At 37.3% G+C, this 27,495-nt stretch overlaps 1 protein-coding gene and 1 long non-coding RNA gene across 3 annotated transcripts in view; both read right to left on the bottom strand.

The window, feature by feature from the left end:
• Window positions 1-4,332, bottom strand: part of LOC139979705 (A.superbus venom factor 1-like) — a 78,176-nt gene extending 73,844 nt beyond the window's left edge. Inside the window, exons 1-3 of one of the 2 annotated variants that reach the window (XM_071990752.1) lie at window positions 3,976-4,332; window positions 2,998-3,155; window positions 460-666 (exon numbers count right to left, since the gene is read on the bottom strand). In XM_071990752.1, the coding sequence (XP_071846853.1) occupies window positions 460-666; window positions 2,998-3,155; window positions 3,976-4,037 (427 nt within the window). In that variant the 5' untranslated portion in view covers window positions 4,038-4,332. The remainder of the gene's footprint in view (window positions 1-459; window positions 667-2,997; window positions 3,156-3,975) is intronic. The other variant, XM_071990753.1, reaches the window with a different exon arrangement.
• A 19,235-nt stretch (window positions 4,333-23,567) lies between these two features.
• Window positions 23,568-26,199, bottom strand: LOC139979774 (uncharacterized). The gene is made up of 3 exons (XR_011797324.1): window positions 26,112-26,199; window positions 24,462-24,607; window positions 23,568-23,714 (listed from the first exon to the last, which is right to left on the bottom strand). It is a non-coding gene; the product is annotated as an uncharacterized lncRNA (long non-coding RNA).
• Between the last annotated feature and the right edge of the window lie 1,296 nt (window positions 26,200-27,495).

Consider the following 27,495-nt stretch of genomic DNA (forward strand, 5'->3'; position numbering starts at 1 on the left):
CATACGTACTGGCGTGAAGTCCAGCATACAGTATAATATACAACCATAAGCCCAAATGCACCCAATTAATGTTTTGGACAAAGACATTTAGGCAATGTGTATTATTGTCTGAATTTTACAGCCCCTCAAAATTAATGGGCCAAAACTCTGTAAAAAAAGTACATCGTCATAATTGTGTGATTATTTACTACATGCAATATATAAATATATAATGTATTTAGGATATTCAATCATCGAACATACATTTTGAGAATTAATGTTTAACTGCATCACACATACCCACGCACACACGTCCATGCACACATACCATCACGTACTGTAAATCACTTTTGCTCACAGCAAAGTATCATAAATGCATCTCTCATCCAAAATGTTATTTCAAACAAGTGTTATATTTTCATCGTTTACAAACAAAGATAACGTAAATCAGGAATTTCTTAAACATGCATGAGCCCATACCTCTTTGGTCTGGAGTATATATTGGTTTGTCAGTCTGTATGAACACAAAGCCCTCTTCATATCTGATGAGAACATCTTTCTCTTCTTGAAAGTTGTTCAAAGAAGCACACGTTACTTCCAACTTTGCATACACCTTCAGATCATCTTCTGTCTCCAAATGAGGCACATTTTCCGGATCAACATACAAAGTCACAATTTGTGGAATATCTAGAGGAAGAAGCACAAGGAGGGTACATTGCAATTTACTGCTGCCACACACAAATAATTAACTTACCTGAATGATGGACATTACTTGATGTACAGGCTGATTTATGATTGCTTTGTGAATACATTTTGAGATTAGGTTAACTATTTCCTCACTACTCTCACTTCTCCAACTAAACAAGCTGCACTGCTATTGTGTTCAAATTATAGAATGGATAGCAGAACTAGATTCTTTGATAAACTGCATACTACTAACAAATGATACAGTATCTATAAAGATCTGCATAGAAAATGCAGCTTTTATTCACCCAAAATTTAACAGATTTTATATCCTACAGTATTAGTACAGCCTGAGGCTTTGACCTCCACAGAAAAGAACAGGGTTGCTCTACTCAGAAATGTGCATCCCTGTAAAATGTAAACAATTCATCCCACCTCTTCTTTGTGAGTTAAAGTGTTTACAAGGTTTTGGACTTTGACCCGGTTGACCTCTACTAACCTTCCACCTTCACACAAAACGATATATTTCTTCTATTCCAAATTTGCAAGTTTTCAATCTTTTAAATCTCACGGTTCTCATATTTTGACCTCAAATATTGAACTCAAATGAAACTTTGAATTCTGCAGGTTCTACTCCATGAGGTGGATCCACATACAAAATATTAAGTACACCCACCATAAATGTTTTTGATTTGTTGTGTTTACAAACCAAAGTGTAACACACACACATATTGTATACACCACACACACATGCTGCATCATCGTAAAAATGATTATTTTGCTTCGGTTTCGGAAAGGAATAAACAATTACCATCTGGATCTTTAACTAGAAGAACAGCTATCATGCTTTAAATTGCAGCAAACAGTCATGATGTCATGGTCTGATTAATGCATCATGTCTGATCAAATGACAACCTGTAAGTTGTATATCTTTATAAATTTTTCCAACCCTGTGTCAGTTTGAATTTAATTAAGAAACGACTCATGAGCTCCGAGTTATTTCATTTAGAGCTTGATGTTTCATCCAAATCTAAAAAGGCAGCTCTTACTGTAAGGTGACAATACTTTTTCCACCAAAATTTAGGGACATAATATCGATGTTTACAACTTCATAGTGACATCAATGATGAAGCCAGGGTTAGTTACCTGCACTGTACTTTTGTATGACGTCCTGCATCCAGAAATATGCATTATTTGTCCAAGACAAATGGCCAATGGCCAAAGAAAAAACTTGAAGGTGATTGAGGTCATAAATCACCAAATGCAAAAAAAATGTTCTAATTGAATGACAGGCTTTATGGAACATTTCAATGATTTGGGCTTCCTTTATCCATGAGTCAATAATGAACTTTATGTTCGTAACTCAATTCATCGTTTTGTTTAATGTTTTCTGTTTTACATGCTAAACAGGTAAAATTGAAGTTATTAATGGTCATTTTCAACAAATTGAGGGATATTCCTAGCCTGACAGTTCTTAGAAATTTTGGCAATGGCATGTCCACAGTAAAATTTATATGAAAGCAGACAATTTTGCGTTGCAAAAGAACATTACCACTAATACATACTGTAGAACTAAATAGTTCCAATGTGTATTACTATGTAAGTACAGGCAGGGAGCTGTTATATTGCAGCTCCATTCTTGTTACAGAGGAAATGTCTGCGTAGCATTTCCCTGGTTGAACAATCTGTGTTCATTGTAAAACAAGAACTGTTTGTTTTGTTATCGTATATCCAGACAGTGTGCCTTGGAAGCGTTGTTATCAATCAAGGCATAAATCTGGAGATGTATATTTAGCGTATTAGAGATTCCACATGTTCCTGATCCTCCCGTTTGATTATCACAGTTATATTTCAGGGTATTTTAGACAGCCTATGCATGAATGTCCTATTAAATGCCCAAATTTGAATACAATCACTTCTCACGTTTGAGTGTTGCATGAAATAAATTTCAAGGACATAATTCCATGGTTTTGTTTATAGTTTTTGGCAACACCCTAACCTCCTTCAACATATTAAGTCACATGTCCCTGGTCTACCAATTACTGTTTTACGGAAACAATAAGTGCTAACACGGAATACACAAAGAAGTTTTTGAAGTTAATAGCATATACATATGGTTCCACGATGATGTGAATTATATCAGGTAGGCCTAAAACACTCATTGAATTGCGATTAAAATTCAGTTAACAAGGCAATGAGAAGGCAACTTTCCTGCCATAATGATAATCTACTGCATGCATGCAGTTGTAAATACATTCTACAACAGGATGCAGAAGTAATGTACCTGTTTATCAATATTTGAACATCGAAATTGGTGCTGTATCATTTTCTCACCTGGATTGACTTGAACTAGAACTGGCGGACAGATATTGCTCCCATCACCATTCTTCAATGTCACAGTTACTGGGACCTCTTCAGTGTCAAATACACTAACTAAAACTGTCTCAATGTTGCCAGCTCGGATGATATTTGGTGCAGACACAAATATATGGCTAAAAGATAAAATTAAAAAACTCTGGCATGACAACATGAGACTAGATCATTTTCTAACCTGTAAATTATTGACTTTGCTTGTCACAATATACTACACTAATTGGGCCTAATTAAGATATAAAGGATTTGAATGGCATATATACTGTCACTACAAGTTAACCAGTTAAGTCTTAGTTTTGCAGTCGGTAGGATCTGAGTTTTGCAGTAGGGTCTTAGCTTTGCAGACTGTGGGTTCTTGTTTTGCAGTAGGGTATTAGTTTTGCAGTAGTGTATTAGTTTTGCAGTATGGTCTTAGTTTTGCAGTAGGGTCTTAGTTTTGCAGTAGGGTCTTAGTTTTGCAGTAGGGCCTTAATTTTGCAGTTGGTGGGGTCTTAGTTCTGCAGTGGGTCATAGGTCTTATGTCTTAGTTTTGTAGACACCCTATAACAAGTGTGATATGAAATGAAAGTGTAACATATGATAAGATCAATTAGTATGCAAGCCTACTGAACGTAGAACATTATCCAAATTGGCTACATATACTCCTGAATTATAGAACTTAGTGCCCTTGCACCTCTGACAGTGTGAATTACTTGTGTCGAATAACAGGTCTTATTTTCAGTTGAGCTGCACCTGTCCTATAATTACAAACAAAAACAATATGTTCTAGGCTAGGCCTATTTCTGCTCGCGAACTGACAAGATTGAAAACATGACACATCTGTTAATCTGTGATTTGTTAAGGAACGAAAAAGCGCTTGTTCTCTGCCTACACTCCATGAATGAATACACATCATTTTTATACAATAACTACATAGAAACAAAAGAAAAGTTTCCTCACCTTGATTGAGCAGCAGTCGACTGCAGCCGAACGAGAACCAAAAAACAGATCCAAAGAAACATGGCGAATAAAAGAGCCCGCACGAAAAGACAAATTTTGTATGAACAGCACCAAGGTAAAAAAAAAAACAATATTGGCCGTATAAATGTCCGGGATTTTGCAAGCAAAGGAAGGAAAAAGTATGAAATAAAAATGTCAACGAGTTTCGTCGTTGGGAACAGCCTGGCACAATCCTGGTAAGAACTTGAACGACGCCTGATAAGTTACAGCAGTAAAATACGATCTAGCGGAAAGCTGCAAGGTTAGCAACCTGTTGGCTGAGAAATATTTCGGTGCGATGTCAGGTAACCACGGGAGAACTCCAGGACAGAACTTGAGTCTAAAGAACGTTGAAGCATAAAGGTTGCTTTTATAGCTCTCTTGGGTTGACCTATTGGATTAAGTGCAGTTTATTTGTCGGCGTAAACAGGAAACCTACGCGCTTCCGATTAAATACAGTGGCCCGCAGAAGTCATCATGGTAACTTTCTCACTTTTGAAGTAGGAACTGTTGTCAATGTAATGAAAACCGGCATATATCTTACCTTGTATTGTATACGCTAGTCCAACCACGCGGAGGACGGAGGGAGGCGCGTAAAAAATGTACGAGGTGTGAGGTGGAAAGCCAAAATTGTTTTCCCTACGTTAAGAATCAGAGAATGAAGTTTTAACTAACGCTTGAATTCATATCTTCATTTAATCATGAAACATATAGCGCCCACCCTGTTACGATCGATTTCGAAAATTAGGGGGAGGGGCATAAAAAATGGTTTTTAATAGCAATCCATCAGTGAGAGGCTAAGATGAAAAACGGTCGTTCTATAATTACCATTATTTGAACTACATTTGTGATGTATAATACTTTAAATCTTGACAGTATAAGACCTCGTAACGCGTGTGCGTAACAAAATGTAAACCGCTTGAAAGAAACTAAGTTTTGGGGACGGGTGGAAGGGAAGAGTCATAAGTCCTGCATATATAAACCATTTTAAAATAAAATATATACAAGAATATAATAGTGAGAACGGGTATACGAAGGTCATTTTTATGATAAGATGAACCTTTTTCATAAAATACTTAAGTGAGACTTTTTGTTAAAAGTATCCTTTTCATTAATGTAATGTACTTGCAATTTCAAAATACCATTTTGTTTTTATAAAACTGTTGTTTTTGGTATTAAATGAACAAAGCACCCAATTTGTTTGGCAATTTTGAGTTATTTTTGTGTTTAGCCACACATATAAAAGAATATACCACTGAACAATGAAATGCGTGGCATATTTCTACCGAATTCAGTCCTCTCCCGGTGCTTCCCCTGCTTTCAAACATTGTATATATTAAAATTAAGTGTATCAAAATTGTACTAAACATATAAGGATTTTTTTGTCGCTTATGTTGATTACCTATCAAATTGCTAAAATGTTCCGTATCTTTATATCGAAAAACACCACTTCTTTTCTTGGCGAGGTTATGACTTTTTCAAATTTTGTCATATTTTGTAAACGCTTCTGGCAACAGCAGAGTGAATGATTTAATCAGGGCTCTTCGACTGAAATGTTCTTTACATCTTTTAATCATTTATCCACAGAGGGAGAGAATATTTCTACAGAAAGATGCATTTTGATGAAATTCTTCATGAGGAGTCCATTGTCAGCTTGAAAAACCTTCCATAATATCATGTTTCTACGATCATCATCATCATCATCATCATCATCATCATCATCATCATCATTATCACCACCACCACCACCATCATCATCATCATTATCATCATCATCATCATCATCATCATCATCATCATCATCATCATCATCATCATCATCATCATTATCACCACCACCACCACCATCATCATCATCATCATCATCATCATCATCATCATTATCATCATCATCATCATCATCATCATTATTATTCTGTCGAGACATGTGTTCAGAGTCGACTCACTCATTCCGACACCAATCATCGGAATATTGAAGGAAATATCACAATTGAATACAACTGGCTTATATCTCAATAAGGGAAGCTTGGAAGAGTCTCATATTTAGTATGTAGTTGTGATACGTTCAGTACAAGAAGCATGTTGCAAAAAGGTGTACTACATACAGCAGTGCTATTGAAAGGTTTCCGTCGTATTTCGCAATTGTCGAAATGCATTGCCAAATAAAAACTTCAGGTTTGGTTGTACAAATCTTTGTTTGACAAATCTCAAAGCGTATTAATTGTTTAAAACGGTATGAGTTTGGCAGTGAGTACGTGTTTAGATCGGCTGTTGATCTCAAGTTGTGTAGTCTCTTCCAACAGTTTCTGCATAGCTATAGGCCTAAAAAGTAACGCTCGACTTACGTGACGTGGCAGTGTGTAATGGAGTGATAGATAAATTGTTCACATATCAATCTGCAGCCCAAAGACAGGATAAATAATTGGGAAAATTTACGAATCGCGCTAATCGACTGAGTAGCTGTTCAAAGCAGCATTGAGGACTATATAGTATATGCCTAGTAATAGAGGAGTCATTATGTAACAGAAGCTAAGCTATCTTCGTAGGTATTTTTGCGGATGTTTTATTGTATTTGTCTTTAGACACTACAGTAGGCCTAGCTGCTTATTTACTATTATACGACATGTTTCATTTCTTCATCACTTACTTTTTATGCTGCACACCAACATAATTTTCAAATGTGCAATTACGAAGCACCATGTATCTGCCTAAGTGCCCATATAACCTTTGTTAATAGACAATAATGATGTTGTAGATCTGTACTATGGAGATTTGACAGCAATCATAGCAGTCAGCAGTCACATTTAATTACATTTTTCAGGCCTAAAAACCTGTAAAATATGATTTCTCATGGTAGAAGTCATAGATACTTTTCATAGACTACATAGTGTATCGATTTGCCATATTGAGTACAATAATCCTGTTGCTTGAGAGGTCAAATATCATTAAAGACAGCAGAGGTCAAACTCTGAAAAGCATTTTACATGATATATAACGATAGATATCGTTAATACCTCTCATACTTGATGTGTGGATGCATCACGTACATTGAGTACAAGACCACTTTTGTGTTTGGTAGAGGTGTGTATCGCAACGAACAGTAGACTGACCTGTGTTAACCATGCCTTAGTGTAACTGTACATCTCCGTAGTGGTTCGGGACATTTATATTGTAGCAGCTATTTCTGTTTTACAAGCAGAAGTCAAGAGCATTGAAGCCATCGAAACCTCAATTCGTTCGCATTCTGGTTGTATTGCTCTTCTGGAGTGATGTCTGCAAGTTCATCGCAATGGACGCACATTCAATTACCAAAGGGCTAACGATATGAAAACCGTGTCATGATGTTTTCGTTGTACAATAAGTATACACAACCCTTTGCTTCCCAGTGCTTCATACTTGTTCGTGGACCACAGAGGCTTCAGTAGTTATGAATATTCTCGATCTCACATGGTGCCATAGTTCCACGTAAATCCCTGAGGGTGTCGCTGATGTCGTCAGCTAGTGCTCTGGCGGCGACATTTCTTGTTTAATCTTGGTTCAAGAATTCTGAGCCCACTTGTTCTGGAGAAAGGATAAATCATTTCTAGGTAAGCAGAAACTTGGCAGAAAGACATGTTTTCCTCTCTTTGATATCCATAGTTGTGTGTTCGCAGCTGTAGAATTTCAAGAGTTATGCATATGGAACGCGAAAAGGGAAAACTTATTTCTTTGCCCAAACTATCAGTTTGTTGTTGTCCAAACTAAAGTTGTTGCAGCTGTTTTACCGTGCTGATGCTCAAACGCACGTTGGTGTTGAAACTGCTGTTGTCTAAACTTACGTTTAGACAACAACAAACTTAGTTTAGACAACGAAATAAGTTTTCCCTTTCGCGTTACATATTATGCATGCTATTAATAATTTATAAGTTTCCAAATATGTGCACCATTGGATTCCGCCCAGATCATTGTACAGAACTTGCACTGGCAGATGCTATTGATAACTTATACAGCAGTTTTGATCAGAATAACACTTGCATTGGGGTTTTCCTTGACCTTTCTAAGGCTTTTGACACTATCGATCATACCATCCTATTGAACAAGTATCATATCTGGATAAGAGGTACAACTTTAAACTAGATTGATAGCTATTTAACTGACCGTTTTCAATATGTTTCCTACCATAATTATCCCAACTATAGAGAATTCAAGGTGGTGTTCCACAGGACTCGATACTAGGACCCTTACTGTTTATTCTATATATCAATGGCATTCTTTACTTTCTCGGTTATGTTTATAAGTTGTCCTTACTTAATAATGCACTCAACAATGTTAAACCATATACTGTTTATACAATAAATGAAGTTCAAAGAGGAGTTATTGCTTTTGCAAGCTCTGGTTACCTCAACCGTTCTTCCACATGTCGTCCGGGGAGGAGTGGCTCACTCTGATTGGAATTGTGTCATGCGCAGCCGCCGATCGCGCAGTACGTACACTTCAAAACTTTCGTTGTCAAGGTGTAGAGCGTTAGGGTGACAACATTACGCTGTGCACGACCACACGCACTCAATCTTCGTAGGAATTACCACATGATACAGGACTGGAATTTCAGAATGCATGTGGTCACCGGATGCGGGGGTGTTTACAATGCAAACTTGATCTCGACGTCCGGATCAGATCCTAGTCTCTGCCAGCATCAAAATAGGAGGATCAGATCCGGATCTGAACTGCGTTTACACTATTGACGTGATCTCCATGTCAGGACCAGATCCTGACGTCGAGATCTGATCCGGATGTAGTGTAAAGCACCCTTAGTCGATCCTGTGGTGTCTCGTCTACTCTTCCGTAGATTTGGTATTTATAGTTTTATTTCAGACTGCTTTATCGACTGGGGTCCCTGACACTGAACCGTTCCCGTATAGGCATCGTGCCAAACGCGCTTAATGTAATACCATTGTTCTATAACAACCTAGGTAGTTCATTTCAGCTGACATGTCCCAACATGTATTCGATAGAGCTGTGACATCTTGAAATGATTCCGTGCGTTTCGAAAAAGGAATTCCATAAAGCTGTTCAGTTCAAAATGGAATTTCGTTATTAGCTGCTTATCTGTCGAACCAATGGAAATGAGGTTTCACCAAGCTAATTCGCGAAACGCTTCATAAATTAAGAAATTAATGATCGAAAGTATCAACAAAATTATCCGCTGAAGAAAGGTTTCATCATGCATTCTGTTGCGCCATGCCTCATGATTTAAAGAAGCCACTGAGACAACGCATTGTAATGCATATTCAGCTTCTAATGAAGCTGTCCTTGAAGAACAGCTGATCGTCAATGCAAATAGCAGACTAGTGAGTGACAACAGTAATAAGTGTGCAAAACATAGCTAATGGTCACGCATAATACTACACTTGGTAACATATAGACCTTAGCCTGATCATATTCACAATTTTTCTCTCGGACTGGCCTAATATCGTAACCGTATTAGGACTAGGTCTCTGACTAGGCAAATAATATTACTAAGATCTGGGGCTTACTAACATCATCAGTAAGCTCAACTTCTAACTGACGTTCGATGAAGTTGATTGAGTGAACACTGACTTATCATTATATTGTTTCTTCAATTCAGCAATAATGTATGTTTATTAGATCCTCCTGCAAGCAGGAACTCGCGAAGAAGCCTAATTGGCTTATCAAAGCCGCAAGCTGACCGAAATCAGTCTCTCACATTCATATTTAACTTCCATGATTATGAATTGTTAATTGTCAACAACTCTGTAACTGGACGACATACATTAATCTGGGAGTGACTCGAACCGGGGACCTTATGATTGAAAGGCACCGGTGTTAACCACTGAGCTAACACTCCGTATCTTGCTTCCGTAATCTTGCTTCCAAAGTCCCATGATATGGAAATAATTTTCATGTGATAAGACCTAACGAGGAGGAACAATCGGTATCACTAATATAGTACAGCCTAATAATATATAACAGGATTAGTGTGTAGTATGCATATGGACAGTATAGTTACAATAGCAATGCATGACTGTTATCAGTACGGAATATTGCTGACGGACCATGGCGCTAACAAATAATTACAGGTCATGAGGCAATCATTTTTACGACGCTAAGTGATCACGAATGTGGAGAAACTCGCAAGGGCTTAGGGATTATAACTTCACGTCGAGTGGCTTCCAATTCAACATTAAAACTCAGTTGGAATCTAAAACTAAAACTTGAGTAGTACGCGTACCACACCGTTGACACTCGTCGCTATTTAGTGTTGCATGTTTATCGTTAAACTCACATCCAGGCTTGGTCTAGCTCTCAAAATGAGAGCCGTTTTGGCAAAAATGCATTAAAAATGTTACCCTTTTTTGCGTTGATGTTAAGAACCATCACTGTCATTTTCAGTCATAAAATGACACTTTTCATCAATGAACAACGCCGGTGGTACGTTGAAAAATAAGGAAAAAACATAGGATCAAACATTATCTTACGTATTTCCTTTTTTTCGAACCGCACGTATGATCACTTATTGACCACCACGTCCGTTTCGACTTTTAGCTAGGAGAGGTGAAAGTTTCAGTAACATGCACATGATTTCAATGAATGAGTGACATAACAGTGGATATCACTAAATGCTAATATGGAGGAGAGTTCCAACGTCAAATGGTGCATTGAGAGGCTTATGTGGAATATAAATGATGTATAAGAGCAAGGTGCTAAGGATAAATGCGTTTGAATGTTGCAATATGCCCAGGCTGGACGTTCTTCCCCGACTGACAATGGAAGGTGGGGTACTGGACGCTCTCACTCCTTCCTCTCCCTTTGCAGACGGCACTTGAATGTTAAGCACAGTACTCCCCCAACCCATTTGCCAGCTCTCGCTGCGGAATCGTCCTGCGTCATCCAAGAATTTCTAAAACGTTTTAGCACACTCTATTCTACTTAATTTCCGACCATCGGTAGTATATTTACCGGACGTTACCGACAATTGCTAGCCCTCAGTTGTGCTATGGTTCCGATACATATCCAGTTTTATGGCCCTGTAGACACTGGCTTTAACACCCTAAAACGCCTATTATCTATAGTTAAGGACACTCATAACGCATACGTAATTGGATGTTTATCAACGTAATATTAACAGTATTAACATTGTTGTGCGGATCACTTACTACACATGAAAGCAATAACGGAGTAATTTTTATTTTTTCATATATAGTTCCTTTACGAGAAGGATTTGTTTGGTATGATCAAGATAGGATTTTTCATTTTTCTTCTTCTGGTTGCTTTCCGCAATTCCTTCACGTGGCATCTAAAAACATTTTGGGGACCATCGGCCGATTTCTGGGAAGCTCATTACATCAAGTATTGTGCGCTCTTTTGAAATGACGATTTTTCTGTTGGGCTGTTCGGTGAGTGTTACATCGTCTTCGAGGGCAAAAAGCCATTATAAAATGTTAACAACTCCTCTGGTATGCCACTACGGATGAAAAGAACTGAGGACACTTATAGTCACTTATAATTACTTATAGTCACATTTATGAGGTTGCATGAAGGACAATGAACTTAGTGACGGTTATGACACTGGCTTCGTTAGTTTCTCAGTGTTCCGATGTTGGCGGAGGTATTGAAACTTCTACACTATTCAAAATGTAGTAGACTATGGTATATGCAATGACTCATGTGGCAACAACGGATGAATCGCAACCACCCTGTCCATGATGATCGTTTTGTTAGCATGGACTGTGTATGTCGACATGCAATATCAAACTATCAAATACATCACGAAAGGTCACATAGTCCATGGTCGGAGGTAAAAGATCAAACTTTGCCAAATTTGAGTGAAAATGAGTTTCCCGAGCTTCACCAGATTGTAAGCCTGATGGACTTCAAAGTGGGTAGGTGCAGGGGCATATGCTGTATTCTTTCGTGAGTCATGTCGTCATAAGTTAAAAGTTCAAATAAAATAATGATAATAAATACAGCATTTTGGCCATAACCAGCATACCAAATATGACCGAAACCCTCAAAACCGTTGATACATCGGAACGATAGGATCATACTATCAACTTAAGAAAGCACTAAGTAATTGAAAACGCCAAATGTTATGTGGTCAATAGAGGAAGAAGGAAATCTCATATTTAGTGTGCAGTTGTGACACGTTAAGTGCAAGAAGCCTATTGTTTTTGTGGAGGTCAAAGGTCATTTAGAGTCACCAGAGGCCAAATTGTGGAAACATTGTTTTATAATCTACCGTATCTCCCACCCACTAACCTATTATATCACATTTGTGTTACGCCTCATAAGAATAGGAGAGGTTGTTAGCAATTGGAAATTAGCTTATGGGCATCCGGACATAGTATCAGCGAACCAGCAAACCAGCGACCGAAGTGCCATTGAATTAACTGTGTCGCTAATTCCATCAACACCCTGTGTAGACCTGGGAATAAAGGTTCATATTATGCTTGTACATACAACGGTTTGATAAAACTGTGTTCGTTAACACAGAAAGCAAGAAGGAAGAAAATGTTTCGTTTCAGAATACCAATACATTTAAGGTGGCCAAACATCTCCTAAATTATTTATTAAGGCTTTTACTACCTGCCATCAGTCATAATTCGCAAAATATACAACAGTTTTGGGAGTTTTGAGAATTTTGAGACAAGTTTGCTGTAATTGCTGCTAGGATTTTTTGACAAAGATTTTCACTAAACACCACATGCGAGTTGCAGACAGATGCTCTTTCAATCATAGATTTTCATTGGGTAAAATATCGCTTTGATTTAGGCAGTGTAATGGAGTAATAGCGAAATTTTTGGCAACCCCAATCTGCAGCCGAAAGACAAGATAAATGATTGGGAAAATATACGAAATCGCACTAATCGGGTTGCGATTCAAAGTAGTAGTGAGGTACTGTATAGGCTTAGTACTCGTGCACACCTACTACCTGCTACTGTATAGTATATGCCTAGTACTATAGAGGAGCACTAATGTAACAGAAGCTAAGCTATCTTCGTTTGTATTTTTGCAGATGTTTTATTTTTAAAAGTTTTTGACACTACAATAGGCCTATCTGCATATTTATGATTCTGCTATATGTTTCACTTTGTTTGGAAACAGTTTAAATTTCGTACTGCACAGAAATATAGTTTTATTCTTAGAAATTATTGATGTTGTAGATCTATGTATGGAGACTTGAACAGCAGTCATAGTGGCGAGTGAATTTTGCGTTTTGTCGAGTAATATTTTAGTGACGGTTGCCATAACGAGAATACTTTTAAAAATATTTCAATGTCGAGGCCTCAAAAACCTTGAAAACATGATTTCTCATTGTATAAATCATGAATACTTTTCATACATAGCATGGCTTTGCCATATTGAGTATAAGAATCCTTGTGAGGTCAAATCTCATTTGAGGTCACCATAGTTCAAACTCTGAAAACCCTTTTACATTATATCTAACGATGGGTATCGTGGATACTTCTCATACTTAGTGTGTGGATGCATCACTTGAGTACAGACCCTTATTGTTCTTTTTAGAGGTGTGTATTGCCACATACAATAGACTGACCTGTGTTTACCATGCCATAGTGTAATTGTACATCAAAATAGTGGTTCGGGCCAATCATATTGTTTAAGCTGTTTCTGGGTAACAAGCAGTCTAGTCTAGTCCAGTCTAGTCTAGTCTAGTCTAGTCTAGTGCAATGAATTCATCGAAACCTGAATGCGTTTTATATTTTGGTGATAATAATCATTTCACACTCCTTGTATACCATCTTGACAATGTTTATTTTACCATGTTGTACGTTAAGACTTTGACGTGTTTCAAGACGATTTTCTTTTACGACGTTATGCACATTAATAGCATCGCGTTAAAACGATACTTTTCAGATTTTACCAAGTCTTATGTAAAACTTCAAATTATATAATTTCACTGCCTTTGAAGGAAGGTTTATCTCGACAAATCGGTAAATTAAATTTACTTTTTATCTAGTATATAGGTAGTATCTACGTAAGATTGAATGAAAACTTCCGTAAGCATCACAATCCAAACAGAAAACTTGAAAATTCTACTAACAAGCTGCCGTTCACATTCCAGTGGCAAATAAATCATTGAGTTAAATGACAATCCCAACAGTGCTTTGTGAAATTCGATAAACTGAAGGAAAACTGACCTAAGCTGACAACAGTTCTACATCAGGTTATAACTTAGTTGTGGAAACATGAGATACATCGCATTATCCAGTAATAACAATCCTCATGATAACAAACAACCGAAAAATTGGATGTAAAGGGTATGTCTATCTTTAAGCCAGAAATTAAATCTGATTTGCATTTATGCATACGAATTGGCCCAAGATGATTCAATATACGTCGGTTTCTTTCACATACGAAAGTTTTACTCAGTCAACTGATAACATTATGCGTTGACGTGTGGCAATGCCCATAGAGTAATGAGAGTACTAGAAACTGACATATGCCATTTTAACTCGACATATGCCGATTATCGCATCATACGACCGTTTATTCAAAGCGAGAAGTTTATTCTATGATATGCGACGAAACTCTCAAAGGAGATTACGGGAACTGGCATGGCAGATTCCAATTTATTTTGCCCAATCAGAAATTCTAGAATTTTAACGCGCCAAACAGATTACGAGAAACAACTTTGAAAAAAAACATGTCACATATGGATTTCTAGTACATGTGAAGGTAATGTCTAATGGGAACACCATTAACGCACCATAAAACCATAAACAGTGTTGAAGCTGTTTAAAACCTTACACGCTGTTGAGATAACAGATAACTCAGATCTGGGATAAGGTCCATTTACAACAGTACATGATATAGGAGGTCAGTGGTATACTATGTCACCAACCAGTTACATCAGCATTTACCATGGGTATGCATCATATATCATCAATTCATTTCATTAATCGACAACTTTTAATGTAAATCGAAACCTACCAATCAGTGAACATATCACCTGAGTTACCTCATTATCATAATTGTTAAACCAATCTCCTGATAATAATTGACATCAAGGTTCAAGGCATGTTTAATGTTTATATAGATTACCAAACTTTGACACTATCAATGACAAAAATGGACAAAGGAAACTTTTATTTACAAAATATACTCTTCAAGTTCACCCCCCTCTCCCCTTCACAACGTAACGCCGTCACTGTTCTTTAACGCCTCGTTAAATTGAATAGTAACAGACTACTTGCTTTAAAGCAAATTACTTCTTATTTTCGTAAGGAATGTTTACAGCAACGACGATTGCCTTTTGGGTTACCGCACTCGGGTTTATGATAGTTGACGTTACAGGGAAAATAGCATTTAAGACACTATACATTTGTAATAAATAAAGGAAATCATTAAAACTTGAAGGACATGGAAATCGAGGATGTCATATTCATACGGGATAAATTCTTCTTAACATGTTACTCGTTTCATGGCTGACGTGGCAGGAAAACCAGCGTAATTAATCACACAAAGTAGAATACAATTAAGGCGCAGGCGCATGTGAATGAACTTATATGGTTAATAGGAACAATTCATGATAACTTACCTTGTTTAGTGGTTGACGTGGCAGCGACTCAGCAGGACCATTCTGTTAGCGCAAAGTATATCATATTGACAACGAGTGATAATCGACCGCCAAGTTGACCAGTTAAGGGTATTGCTTCTGAAGTGGGTAGTATTGACCTCTCATATAGTCCTACTGTGCGATACTGCTGTGAGTACTAATCAAAACGGAATTGAAGTTTGTATTGAACCCATGTAGAATTTAGTATTGTAATTTAAAGTTTCACCGTCTGTACTACATGTAGGAATTGTGCAACAATGATATTCTTTAAGCAGTCGATCCTTGTTCAAAACACATCTTTAAAAAACATCAAAGTTGTACTTCTTTTGTCTGATTTTTCCAAATGGGATGTAAAATTATTCTTTCAAACTTCATGACAAAAGGTATTGGGGTACTTATTGAAACGGGTTGTATATACAACCATCATGGAATGTAACTCATAGAGTCAGTCTGCTTGCCTTTGTTTTTTATGCATGCTTTAAATGTCTATTTTGTAGCTGTCTTGTGTGTGTCGTTTAAATGGTATTTACAAACGGCAGAGAGGGGAAGGGTTGGTAGAAGCGGACTCACAATATGGAACGTAAAAAACAGATAGTTACCCTGAGTTACACTCTTTAATTCATTTTTCGTCGGTACTACTCATACATCCCCGTAGGCGTGACATTATATTTAGTTATTTACTTCTCTGATATCTCCTATCGAGCTGTGTAATACCAAAACAACGTTTAGCAAAGTTATTAACAACAAAACATGAACGTAACATGACTTGACTCGAACGCACTTTTCACTTTACACAGGTCAATGATAATACAATGTAAATAAAACGCTTAATCCTTGATCCAATTTCATTTTAAACCCCGTCAGTACGATAATCCATCCAGGTCAGTACGATCATCCATCCAGGTCAGTACGATAATCAATCCAGGTCAGCGAGGGGGAGCAGAAATCCTGTAGTGCTAGACGATGTAGATTCAGCGGTGGCCCATATAGAGTCTTTGAAATGCCTTTAAGGCATTCAAGACTCGCCCCAAACCGTGTGCCGCCTCAAATAAGTTTACTTTCGTTGCTTGCAAGTGAAGTTTTTTGTCGTCGCTACAAAATGCAGATGATGATGATGATGATGATGATGATGACGACGACGACGACGACGACGACGACGACGACGACGACGACGACGATAACGATGACGATGACGACGACGATGACGACGACGATGACGACGATGTTGACGGGGTCTCGAACCCGGGATCTCGCGCACACAAAACGAGAGCCCTACCTTTTAACCAACAGGCCACTTGTACATAAGCTATCATTGTAGTACAGCCTACAAAGCTTCGACACGTCATTCAGTCAATCGGTTATAGCTATCGGTATGCCTTCGACACCAGAAACAGATGACGTCATGACTGCAATTGCGTATAGCCGAACGATAATAGCTATTCATTGACGTGGAAATGGTAAGCATGGTGCATCTATTTACAATTCATTATACATATTTTCAAATTATCCCCCGAAATCAGCGTCTATGCCCTCCCTTATTGACGCAATCTACACGTAATGATGCTCACTCGGGCCTGTTTTGGCTTGCAGCAACAAAAGTGCGACGCGACGGAGGCATTTACCCTAACACGTAGCTTCGAGACATCATCTATACGTAATACGTGTGCTTAAGGCGACTACATAGCTTCGAAAAGAGTAATAGATGACTTAATCACTACAATTGCCTATAGATGATCGGTAATAGCTAGTTATAGACCGTGAAAACATGAAAACAAAGTATACCTGCTTATTAGTTAGAAGTATCATCCACGTGAATATTTAAATCACCGGTGATAATGAGTACGGAAGGATGAAACAGTTAATAATCAGATTTTCAAATTCTCCAAGAAAATGTTGAAAATTCACATGTTGTCCAGAGACAGTTCTTCCAGGTGGTAAATGATAACGAGACGGACTGACTGAGAGATACATGTAAGTTCAGCATGAAGGGATTTAAAAGTTGCATAATCGGTATGATTTTCATACGCATTTATCGCCAAGGTAGACTTATAAAGAAGCCCAACCCCTCCTCCGGTTTTCTTTGACCTAGGGATATGATGAAACCAATAACCTGCCGGTGTACAAACATAAATTACACTATTGTCATCTGGTTTAAACCATGTCTCGGAGATTGCAATCAGGTCTAACTCATTACTTAGCATGCACAAAGTCAACAAATTCAATACTCTTTTTACGCAGGGATCTGGCATTAAGGGTACAAAACTGAAATTAGCTGGTTGCCTGTCATGTGATTTATGAACATTTCGTTCCTTCGACGACCAGCTCTCACAGCTCTGTTTTCCATGGGTGGACTTTCGACATATTCCAAATGATTTTATGATATTCAGTATACAAGGAAGTAAACTTATGTAGTCTATAGACTATAGTCTCTGTTAGAGGTTTCTATAACATCCTATACATCATTACACTAACTATTCTCTAGATCTCCACAGAGGATTACGATAATCAATGCTCCCATTGTCCAGTTAGCGATGCTATTGTGCAGTACACTTCCAATGAAACGAAAACTAAAGATTAAAAGTTACTTGGCCAAGTCAAGGTGGCTGCACAAGCTTAGGAGAGATCCATGGTGGAAGGGAAGTACAGCAAAATGTGTGTGTTGAAGAAAGCACAACAAGTTACATTTATTTCACAAAGTCACAGCAACTGAAGGTCCAATAAGCACAGAAATTTCCAAGCTGAGCCCTCGTAGGTAACGTATCCACTGGTTCAAAACTTCAACAGAATGATTCACTAGAAAAAGCAATATATGACACTCAGAGAAAAAAGAGATGTAGAGAGGCTGCCTGCTATGCGCACTGCTACCAACAACATTTCATGAGCAGTTTTCTTCACGAATCTGACGTAATGTATAGTGAGGGTGTACATGTTTATAAGGTTTTCTCGATTTGACTTCTGATGACCCAAAAATGGCCTTTGATCTGCACCAAAAACAATAGGCTTCTTGAAGTCAATGTAGTACTTCTTCACACTAAACTAGAGGTCGGCCCACGCTTCTAGTATTTGAGATATCGTGATTACAATGTTTTTACAATTTAACCCCTGGTGACCCAAAATGACCTTTCTCAAGCTTCCCTTATTGAGATATCGTGTTTACGAAGTTTTCATATTGGACACCGTGTGACCCCAAATGAACTTTGACCTCCACAAAAAACAATAGGCTTCTTTAATTCAATGTGGTACATTTACACTTTTAAATATGAGGTTCTCCCAAGCTTCCCTTCTTGAGATATCGTGTTTACAAAGTTTTCACAATTTGAACCCTGGTGACCCCAAATGACATCTACCAAAAACAACAGGCTTCCTTTACCCAATGTGGTACTTCTAAACACAATATGAAGTTGGTCCGATCTTCCCTTCTAGAGATATCGAAACCTTGGATGTTTTCTTCCACATGCTAAGAAGTATAGGATCAGAGGGAAAGTTATACCAGACCTATTGGAAAAATAAACCAAGTCAGAATATGGACATACAAACCAAATGAACATCACCAAACTAATACACCCACAGCCCTAATTTCCATTCATTGGGATTGTTAACCCATAAAGGTTGCTTTACATAAGAAAGGAGAAGGCACTTGCTGTTCCAGATCGGAAGTTGCAAGCCACTCGAAGAATCCATGTGATGCAGATATCAAACATTTGATTAATCCATGATGTTGTGTCTCATTAATATTGTAAGGAAAGAATTTTAACAAAGGGTCTTTTTCTTGACTTTTCAATTGCGTTTCGTCCTGTCTTGCCAAATCAATTAATGAAAGATCTTTTACGATTTATCAAAGAAACATGGCTTATTCATTGGCTGACACAATTTCTTCAAGGATGGTCCAAACAAGTTAGGTTGGATAAAGGGTTATCGGATATAAAGGTTGGTGTGCCTTAGGGGAGGGGGTCCATTATCTGCTATATCATTTCATATATATACTTATGGAATTAGATCAAAATTACCCATTTCTGTTACAAAATATGCCGATGATACTGCTGTATCATACACAATTCCAAAGAGCTCTGTTGAAATCTCTGTTGACCAATTAAATTATTAGTGTTCTGTAAATGACAAAGTTCCAACATGTGACCGCAAAGCTTTATTGTGTAAACCCCCCCCCCCAAAAAAAAAAAAAAAATAAAGGAAATTGTTTTTAAAAATAAAACCATAAAACATGAAGGTCTAATTCTATCAAGATCGCAACGTATCATTATTGAGGGATCTGAGGTGGCTAAAACCTCCAAAACTGAGTACTGGGAGTATACAGCGACGACAGTTTGACCTTTTCTTGCAAAGCATAAAAAAGTATATTATATAGTATCTAGTGTGGCTTACGTTTTGTCTTTCTTAAACCAAAATGCTAAGGAAAATGTTTTCAATATTATCATTCTACCCTGGCACATGTGATCTATACAGTGCCTGTCTGGTACCATTTTATATTGCAAAAAAGCGAAGAAATAAGAATGAAGTTTCTTAAATACACATCCTATATAATTTTGATTACAATATACTTTTAGAAAAAGTAAATGTTGCTGCCAGAACTGAGTTTACAAGCATAGCTAATAAGAGTTACAGTGATCAGAATGACCCTTTGTATACTGTACTAAAAAGTTTCCTGCACAAAATCGAGCAAAAAATCTAAGGAATCCCCACAAATACCAAACTTAAGTTTACAGAAACTCATTTATTTACCGTGATGCTTTTACATTCAATCCGAGCACAATTTTTGTTATATCGTTTTATGTATTTACTTTTGTATGTGTAGATGTATTTTATATGATATCCTATCATCTTAACATGTTTTCCCATTTTATATTAGTTATTCTTGGACTGTTTGTTGTAGTCTGTTTGTAATAGCGTTTTATGTATTAACTTTTGTATGTGTAAATGTATTTGATACGATATCCTATCATCTTTAAAAAAAAATTACCTTTCATATTAGTCATTCTACTTGTTGAGGTATTATATGACTCCTCTCTATAATTTTATATGTATACTGGAAATAAATAAAAAGAAGGAACAACATACTATAGTACAACTTGGAAACACTTGAACAATGGCACAGTTGTTTCCTTCTTTAAATCTGAGGATTCACACGAGGTTGGGTAAGAAAGAATTCACATTCCATTTAAGGTAGTCTGTGTGCTTCATAAGAGTTCCGACTTAAAAATATTACGCCACTGGAACTATTATTTTTGAAACTGCATGTGTTCACATTTCATCATATCCCTTGTCTATTAAATTGTAGAAAATGGTGGGGTTTCTTTTAAAGTAAATTCAATATATCACCCTTTCAGCAGCCGGCTTTCCTTGCTATCCCTACCTCAATATCCCTCTATCCGACACCATATCACCCAAGAAAAACATAGAAACACTTACATCCGCCAAAAAACCATACAAATTCCTTGCCTATTTCACACATTGCAACAAAACGAGGGCGTTCTTTTTAAAAAATGTATAAGAACAGTATACCACACTTTAAACAGCCGGCTCTCCTTGCCCTCTATACCACGTCTCCTCATTATATCTGACCCCTTCCATGCCACTCAAGATAAAAATACTAAAACACGTATTTTGATACCTGCGTATATAACCCACGTTAATTCCTTGTCTATATATCACAGTAAACCGTGGACGTTCTTTTTAAAATCAATAAGACCAATGTACCACCCCTTCGATTAATTTTTCTATCGTTAGGTTATTCCACCTACCCCCCCCCCCCTCCTCTCCCCATGTGACAGTGAATATTCACGGTGTACCCTATGTCTACCACACAAAGTGACGAATACTAGTCTGTGGCAGGACGAAACTTCAAAATTTAGTTCTAGCATAGTGACGAATGTGTGACGAATGTCTAAAATTAACTGAAAATGACATGACATAACGACGAAATATATTTACACTAAAATTACTACTTTGTAAGAAATTTTTCTATCAGCACCAAATATGAGAACTCAAGTACTTTTTGCTATATTTAAAATATTGACAACTTTCGGTACAAAAGATCCTTTTTTAATAACGTCAAAAATAAAGTCAAAATGTGAAAATCTTTGGAAATCTTTTCTCAAAAGTCACATTTGGAAAATTTGTCACTACGCCAGAACGGGGACAAAGTGATCGGGTTGCGTATTAGTGACGTCGAGGTCGTGCACTGACCTAAATGGAGTGTGACCATAGGCGTAGGAGGCGGGGCGATGGGGGGGGGCCTGCAGAACCCCAACCAAAAATTGTTGTGAAAATTCGGGTTATATGCTGAGAATTTTCCGGGCACCTACTGAAAGAAGAGTAATTTGCCATGTGTTTTTCAATGATATTATTATTATCATTTTTATCGTAACGTTTCCCGATAATAAGAACCATATGGAAGGATGTTAACACGGAAAATGATTGTATGTTATTGGCAGATGATGTAATAACCGAGGAATGCCGATATTATATGCACATTAACATGTTGAACGCGCGCGAAAAATTTTGGCTATATTTAACGAGCAAGTCGTTACAACCCCCCCCCCCCCGATCAAATTAGGTTCCTACGCCTATGAGTGTGATCATTCCCGATTGGAAAATTTCCCATGATCAGGCTCCGAAAAAAATCCCAACAAATCCCAAGGACACTGTACTGTATGGATATCTAGCAATATCTAGCGATATCTAGGGATGAAAAGTGAAGGGAGATAGATAATCGAAGCCTTCAATGTGTAATGAACTAAAAACTATGAGTCTTTCGAAATAAAACGAATGTGGGGCATTGCACAATACACAGATAAAAGTTTTTTTTCAGTGTCATTTCAACTATTCGAATTTGTAAAGCAAACAGCAGATATCACATCATATAAATGAGCATGGATGAGCAGGATGAAAAGCCTCCAACTGTCTAGGCCTATGTGTGTTGTGTTCGGTTTCGGGAAATAGCTGGTATGATTTCCTTCAACAAAGTTTTATGGTAGCCGTTATAAGAGGTTTTAATATTTGTACACCAATAAATATATTGTGTCTGAATTTTCGAAAATTTCCTGACCACCTTTCTTCATCATACTTCCCTCTTGACCGGTGTGTTAGGGGTTGAAGAAGGTTTTTCTATTTGGTTGTCCAAAGATGAAATTTTGTGCAAAATTATGGGCATGTTTTGAAGTGAATTTATTCACGAGAATTGTGAAGTTTCAAATTCTGAACAAATAATGGGCTTAAAACCTTGAAAAGTGGGACTGGCGGGTATTGTGGGCCGCGACGTAGAATCACCTACACAAGCAATGATCCACAGGATGATGCGATGAGGTTGAGAATGATGTGTGACTGGTGACAGTCTTGAAAAGGTTAAAAGAAAAAAACTATTGGGAAATACTTGGTTCTCCGGCAAAAGTGTACATCTGGTTGGTCATTTTCAAGCCCAAGAAGTGCCATTTCCGGTGATCTGGAGGGGTATTTAAACTAGAAATCCTGGATACGCGCCTGTTTATGGTATTGGGAGGGAGGGTTTCGGGTGGGGATTGACTTCCGTTAATTTACGGATATCAAAAACTCTTCTCAGAAGGTCATTCTAATTCAGACTTTCAAAGGTCCCTTAGAGTTGTTAGGGTCAGCAATCAATTTCAAACAAATATTTATCATTAGCTATCAATATTTCAAGTAGTGAAGAAAACAATTACATTGAAAGTAATTCAGCTTCATTTAATTAGTATATAATGAGATAGAATACATTTTTCGTATTTATTATTTATCTCAGTTTAAGTATGATATGAAAATGGCTTTATTAAATATGCCTTTTTTGAAAGTTATGGTTTGAAATAAAGAGTTATAATTTGTATGGAAATCAACACCACTGTAAATATATGTCTTTTTAGTTATGTATCCCCAAACAATAAAAAAAAAATCCGAGGGTTCTCAATAAGATTATTAATTAATTAAACGATCAACCACAGAAGCAAAATATATCTTCTTTTATCATATTGTTATGATTTACTGTGCAGACGTAACCAGATTCGATTCTACATTAACGCCATCTTTGGTCGTGGTTATGATTGCTCCATTTAGGCTCTCATCTTCAATAACTAGGATAAAACCATCGACAACCACAGAGATACTGAAAATGAAGGAAAACCATATGTACTTGAATTTCTAGGCGTTAATTTGAAGTTTCTCAGTAAAAGGATATGTTTTGAGTATTTAAATATCCATAATATTATGTACGCATAAATAACAGTGACACCCATTTGCATGTCAACATTTGAGCGTTGGTGACTATGATTTGATTGTCTAGAATAATTTTGAGCTTGTAAAACGATCACTTCTGGTCACTGGTTAAATGCATAGCTTAAAGTGACATTTGAGTGTTTTATACGTTTTACTGTCATCCGGCGACATTACGACACACAGTTCCAAAACTGTGATTTTCACCCAAAAGATTGCCTTACAATACCCAACATCTTTAAAACATCGGAAGCTACCGGTTGACTTTCTTACGGCGGACGACTTGAGCCTTGTAACACCCGAAAAGGGCACTGTTCCGCTGGATTAACCCTTTTTTTTAAAGGAATCTATCCGTGATTAAAATTGACTGCTTGTCTTAAAACTGTGTGGTGAATATCTTTACAAGTTGGTGAATTGGATTTTGCGGAGACATACTTTGTTTTCTTGTAATTTTATGTATATTTGTTAATGTATCTCTCAACAGTAGAATGTCATGAGTAACGTCACGATGGCAAATGACAATTGTAGGGATCTGGAGAGGCCGGGTCCAATACTTGTCAAGATCGCCGACCAAACACAGCAATCCGCTTTAAGAGGGAAAATGTCGTCATTTAATATAAGATGAAACAATTGAACTCACTTAACCTCATATTCCAAGGAGGATTCTACATATTTTTCCATCTTTTCATCATCCATGACATCCTGAGATTTAAAGATGCTGGTCAAAACGAGTGCAGGGCAAATAGCAGCAACACGCAGATCTTTGCTAAACTCATCTGAACTGATCTATCGAACATTGTAAAAGGGAAACTGAATTTAAAATAAATTAAAGAATCACCCTAATTTATGCATTCAGCACATCAACAATATTAACAACAACAACATGATGCTAACTCCTGTTAACAATATTCAGGTTTCATTTATATACAAGAATCATGTTAACACGGATAAAAAGTATCGAAAGAGCACAGGAACGTTGGTAGGCTGAGCATAGAGGGCCGTGTCCCCCCCCCCCCCCTCTAGCAGACACATCTGTAGTCCCTAATATTTCAACAATCACGTCAACATCACGTGCACATGTGCCTTCCTCGATGTTGTTTTGATACCCCTTCTTAAATTGTTGGTGCGCCTTCAACCCAAATTTCCTGGCTACGGGCCAATCGCTATTCTTGGTTCCTTTATCTTCAAGAATCATACTTAGCAGTTAAGGATTTCACGAACATGTCATTCAGGAAGCCAAGTAGACTGAAAAATCACGAATCTATAGCTACACAAAGTATTGCACTTTAAGGAACAAGTCATCTACATTCCAGTTGTAGAAATTACTCAGATTAAAATTAATAGATGGAACAAGAACTATATATCTAACACAAAAGGCACTTGCAGGTCATAGTATTAAAGTTACAGGGCCTCTCACATTTCAATCCTAACAGGGTCTTACTAAGAGATTAATTGATATTGCCATCCTAACAGGATATTATACACGTGACATAGCCAGACTAGCTCTGAAAAAAATGATCCTGAAGATGACCCTAGTGGGATCAAAGAGTGAAACCCAATTTACACTATATCAAACTGGAATGGAAAAATCAAAGAGATTGAGTCAATGCTCCACAGTTGATTTATTTCACCGTTAAGTGACTAGATGGCGATTGGAGACGTTTTGGATCGGTTATCAATTGAGAAATAATACTTACCAGTAAGGCTTTTAATATGACATGGACGACACCAAATTGAGTTTCTTTTCGACTTACGTCATAAAGAATTTGCTCATGTAAATTACAAATGGGGTATCGCATGAAAATCGGGGGGAGGGGGCAGCAGCAGCAACGACGAGACACACAGAATATTCAACATAAAATTGAACATAGATTGAAAATGTTAATCTTACATTGATTCAAACATTACACGAATGTTGGTTCCTTATATCAGAATTGGTTCACGTCTTTATAAGACCATTAATGGAAATCTGAACCGACTTGATTTTTGCCTAATAATGGGAAATTTGATAGAAACCGGAACCCTTTAAGTAATACTATAGTAGTTACAAGCTGGTTATCCTCGGTTATGCAACGTATAACCGTCCAAATAAGATTATCTCCCATAAAAATGAAGTATAAGTGTTTGACTAAACATTGACATTTGACAATAAATTGAAGTATGATTTCTTCAAGATAACTTCATAAAAGTGAAGAAGTCGATATAAAGATGTCTTGACGGAGCACCATAAGGGAAAGGGAGGAGGGGATAGGAATGAGCTGAGGTGGTATGTTGGAATGAACACGCTTACCGGCAAAGATTTAGTCAGGCCCACAACTCCGTACTTAGCTACATAATAGTTACTGTTCACAATGGCAGCAGCGGTCTTTAAGCCTTCCGAGAAAAGTAAGCTACTTCTCAATTGAACTGAACTGAATTGATGAAGATATGCTTTATGAGGAACTATATTTATTCGTTACCTCTCAGGTCGCCTTGTATGCGCATGTGATCTAATTAACATCTAACACGGCTCTGAGTATATTTAACATATTTTCAAGTAATGCTTATTTATCTCTGGTCAACTCTCAAGGAATTAAGGAGAAAACATTTCGTCAGTTTCGCCCCACGCTGCAACGACTTTAAAGAAGGATAGCTGAGCACGTAGGTCTACAGTTTGCACATTTCAAGCAGTTATAGAAAATGTCGAGACGAATAGATCACTGGCTCAAACTTTAGGATCGTCCGCTCTTTGTAGATGTTAAACTATACGTAATTACTTTGTGAAATCTATGTTGACTGTACTAAACATACCTACCACCGATGCTGTGTTTACGACCACTCCTTTCTCCTCTCTCTTCTGCTTCGTCGTTAACGCCTCAGCATAGAAGCAACCACTGATGCCTGCGATCTGACAAACAATATTTAGCGGTAAATTATTCTGTTTGAAATTGACAAAACTATCTCACCAAAGCGGCTGTTGTAGGGTGAGAGGTTTTGGTTCCAACATGACTATTTGTCACCCACCCTAACCCCCCCAACCCCCGCACCGGAATCTCCTCGCCACCATCACCATCAAATGCAGACATAAAAAGAATCAGAGCCATGACCTCATCAGTCAAGTTTCTGACGTACCCTACAGGACAGGTTTACCAACACGTCATGTGGGTCGAAAGGGGCGGAAAGGGGGAGGGTTATGCTGCTGAGACCGGGGTATTGTTGTTTCAACATCCACTAATGTGAACATAATATCCTGACATTTACAATGACTGCCAGTAATGTCGCATGTGGTTGGGGATGGAGAAGTGTTGGATGAGAACATAGTGAAATTACAAATTTGCTGCCATTTATCAACAGTCTTACCACATTTGATATACATAGGCTACAATTTGCTGCCATTTATCAACAGTCTTACCTCATTTGATATACATAGGCTACAACACAATCCTGCGATGTAACTTATTCGGTTCTGTTAGCAAATTACAGGCATCTTAGTCCGCATGCTCTCTTTTTAAAACATAAAGTTTGGGATCTATATATATATATATATATATATATATATATATATATATATATATATATATGTATATATATATATATATATATATATTTATATATATATATATATATATATATATATATATATATATATATGTATATATATATTTATATATATATATGTATATATATATATATAT

This window comes from Apostichopus japonicus, chromosome 14 (genome assembly GCF_037975245.1).
Source record: "Apostichopus japonicus isolate 1M-3 chromosome 14, ASM3797524v1, whole genome shotgun sequence".
Lineage (NCBI taxonomy): Eukaryota > Metazoa > Echinodermata > Holothuroidea > Aspidochirotida > Stichopodidae > Apostichopus > Apostichopus japonicus.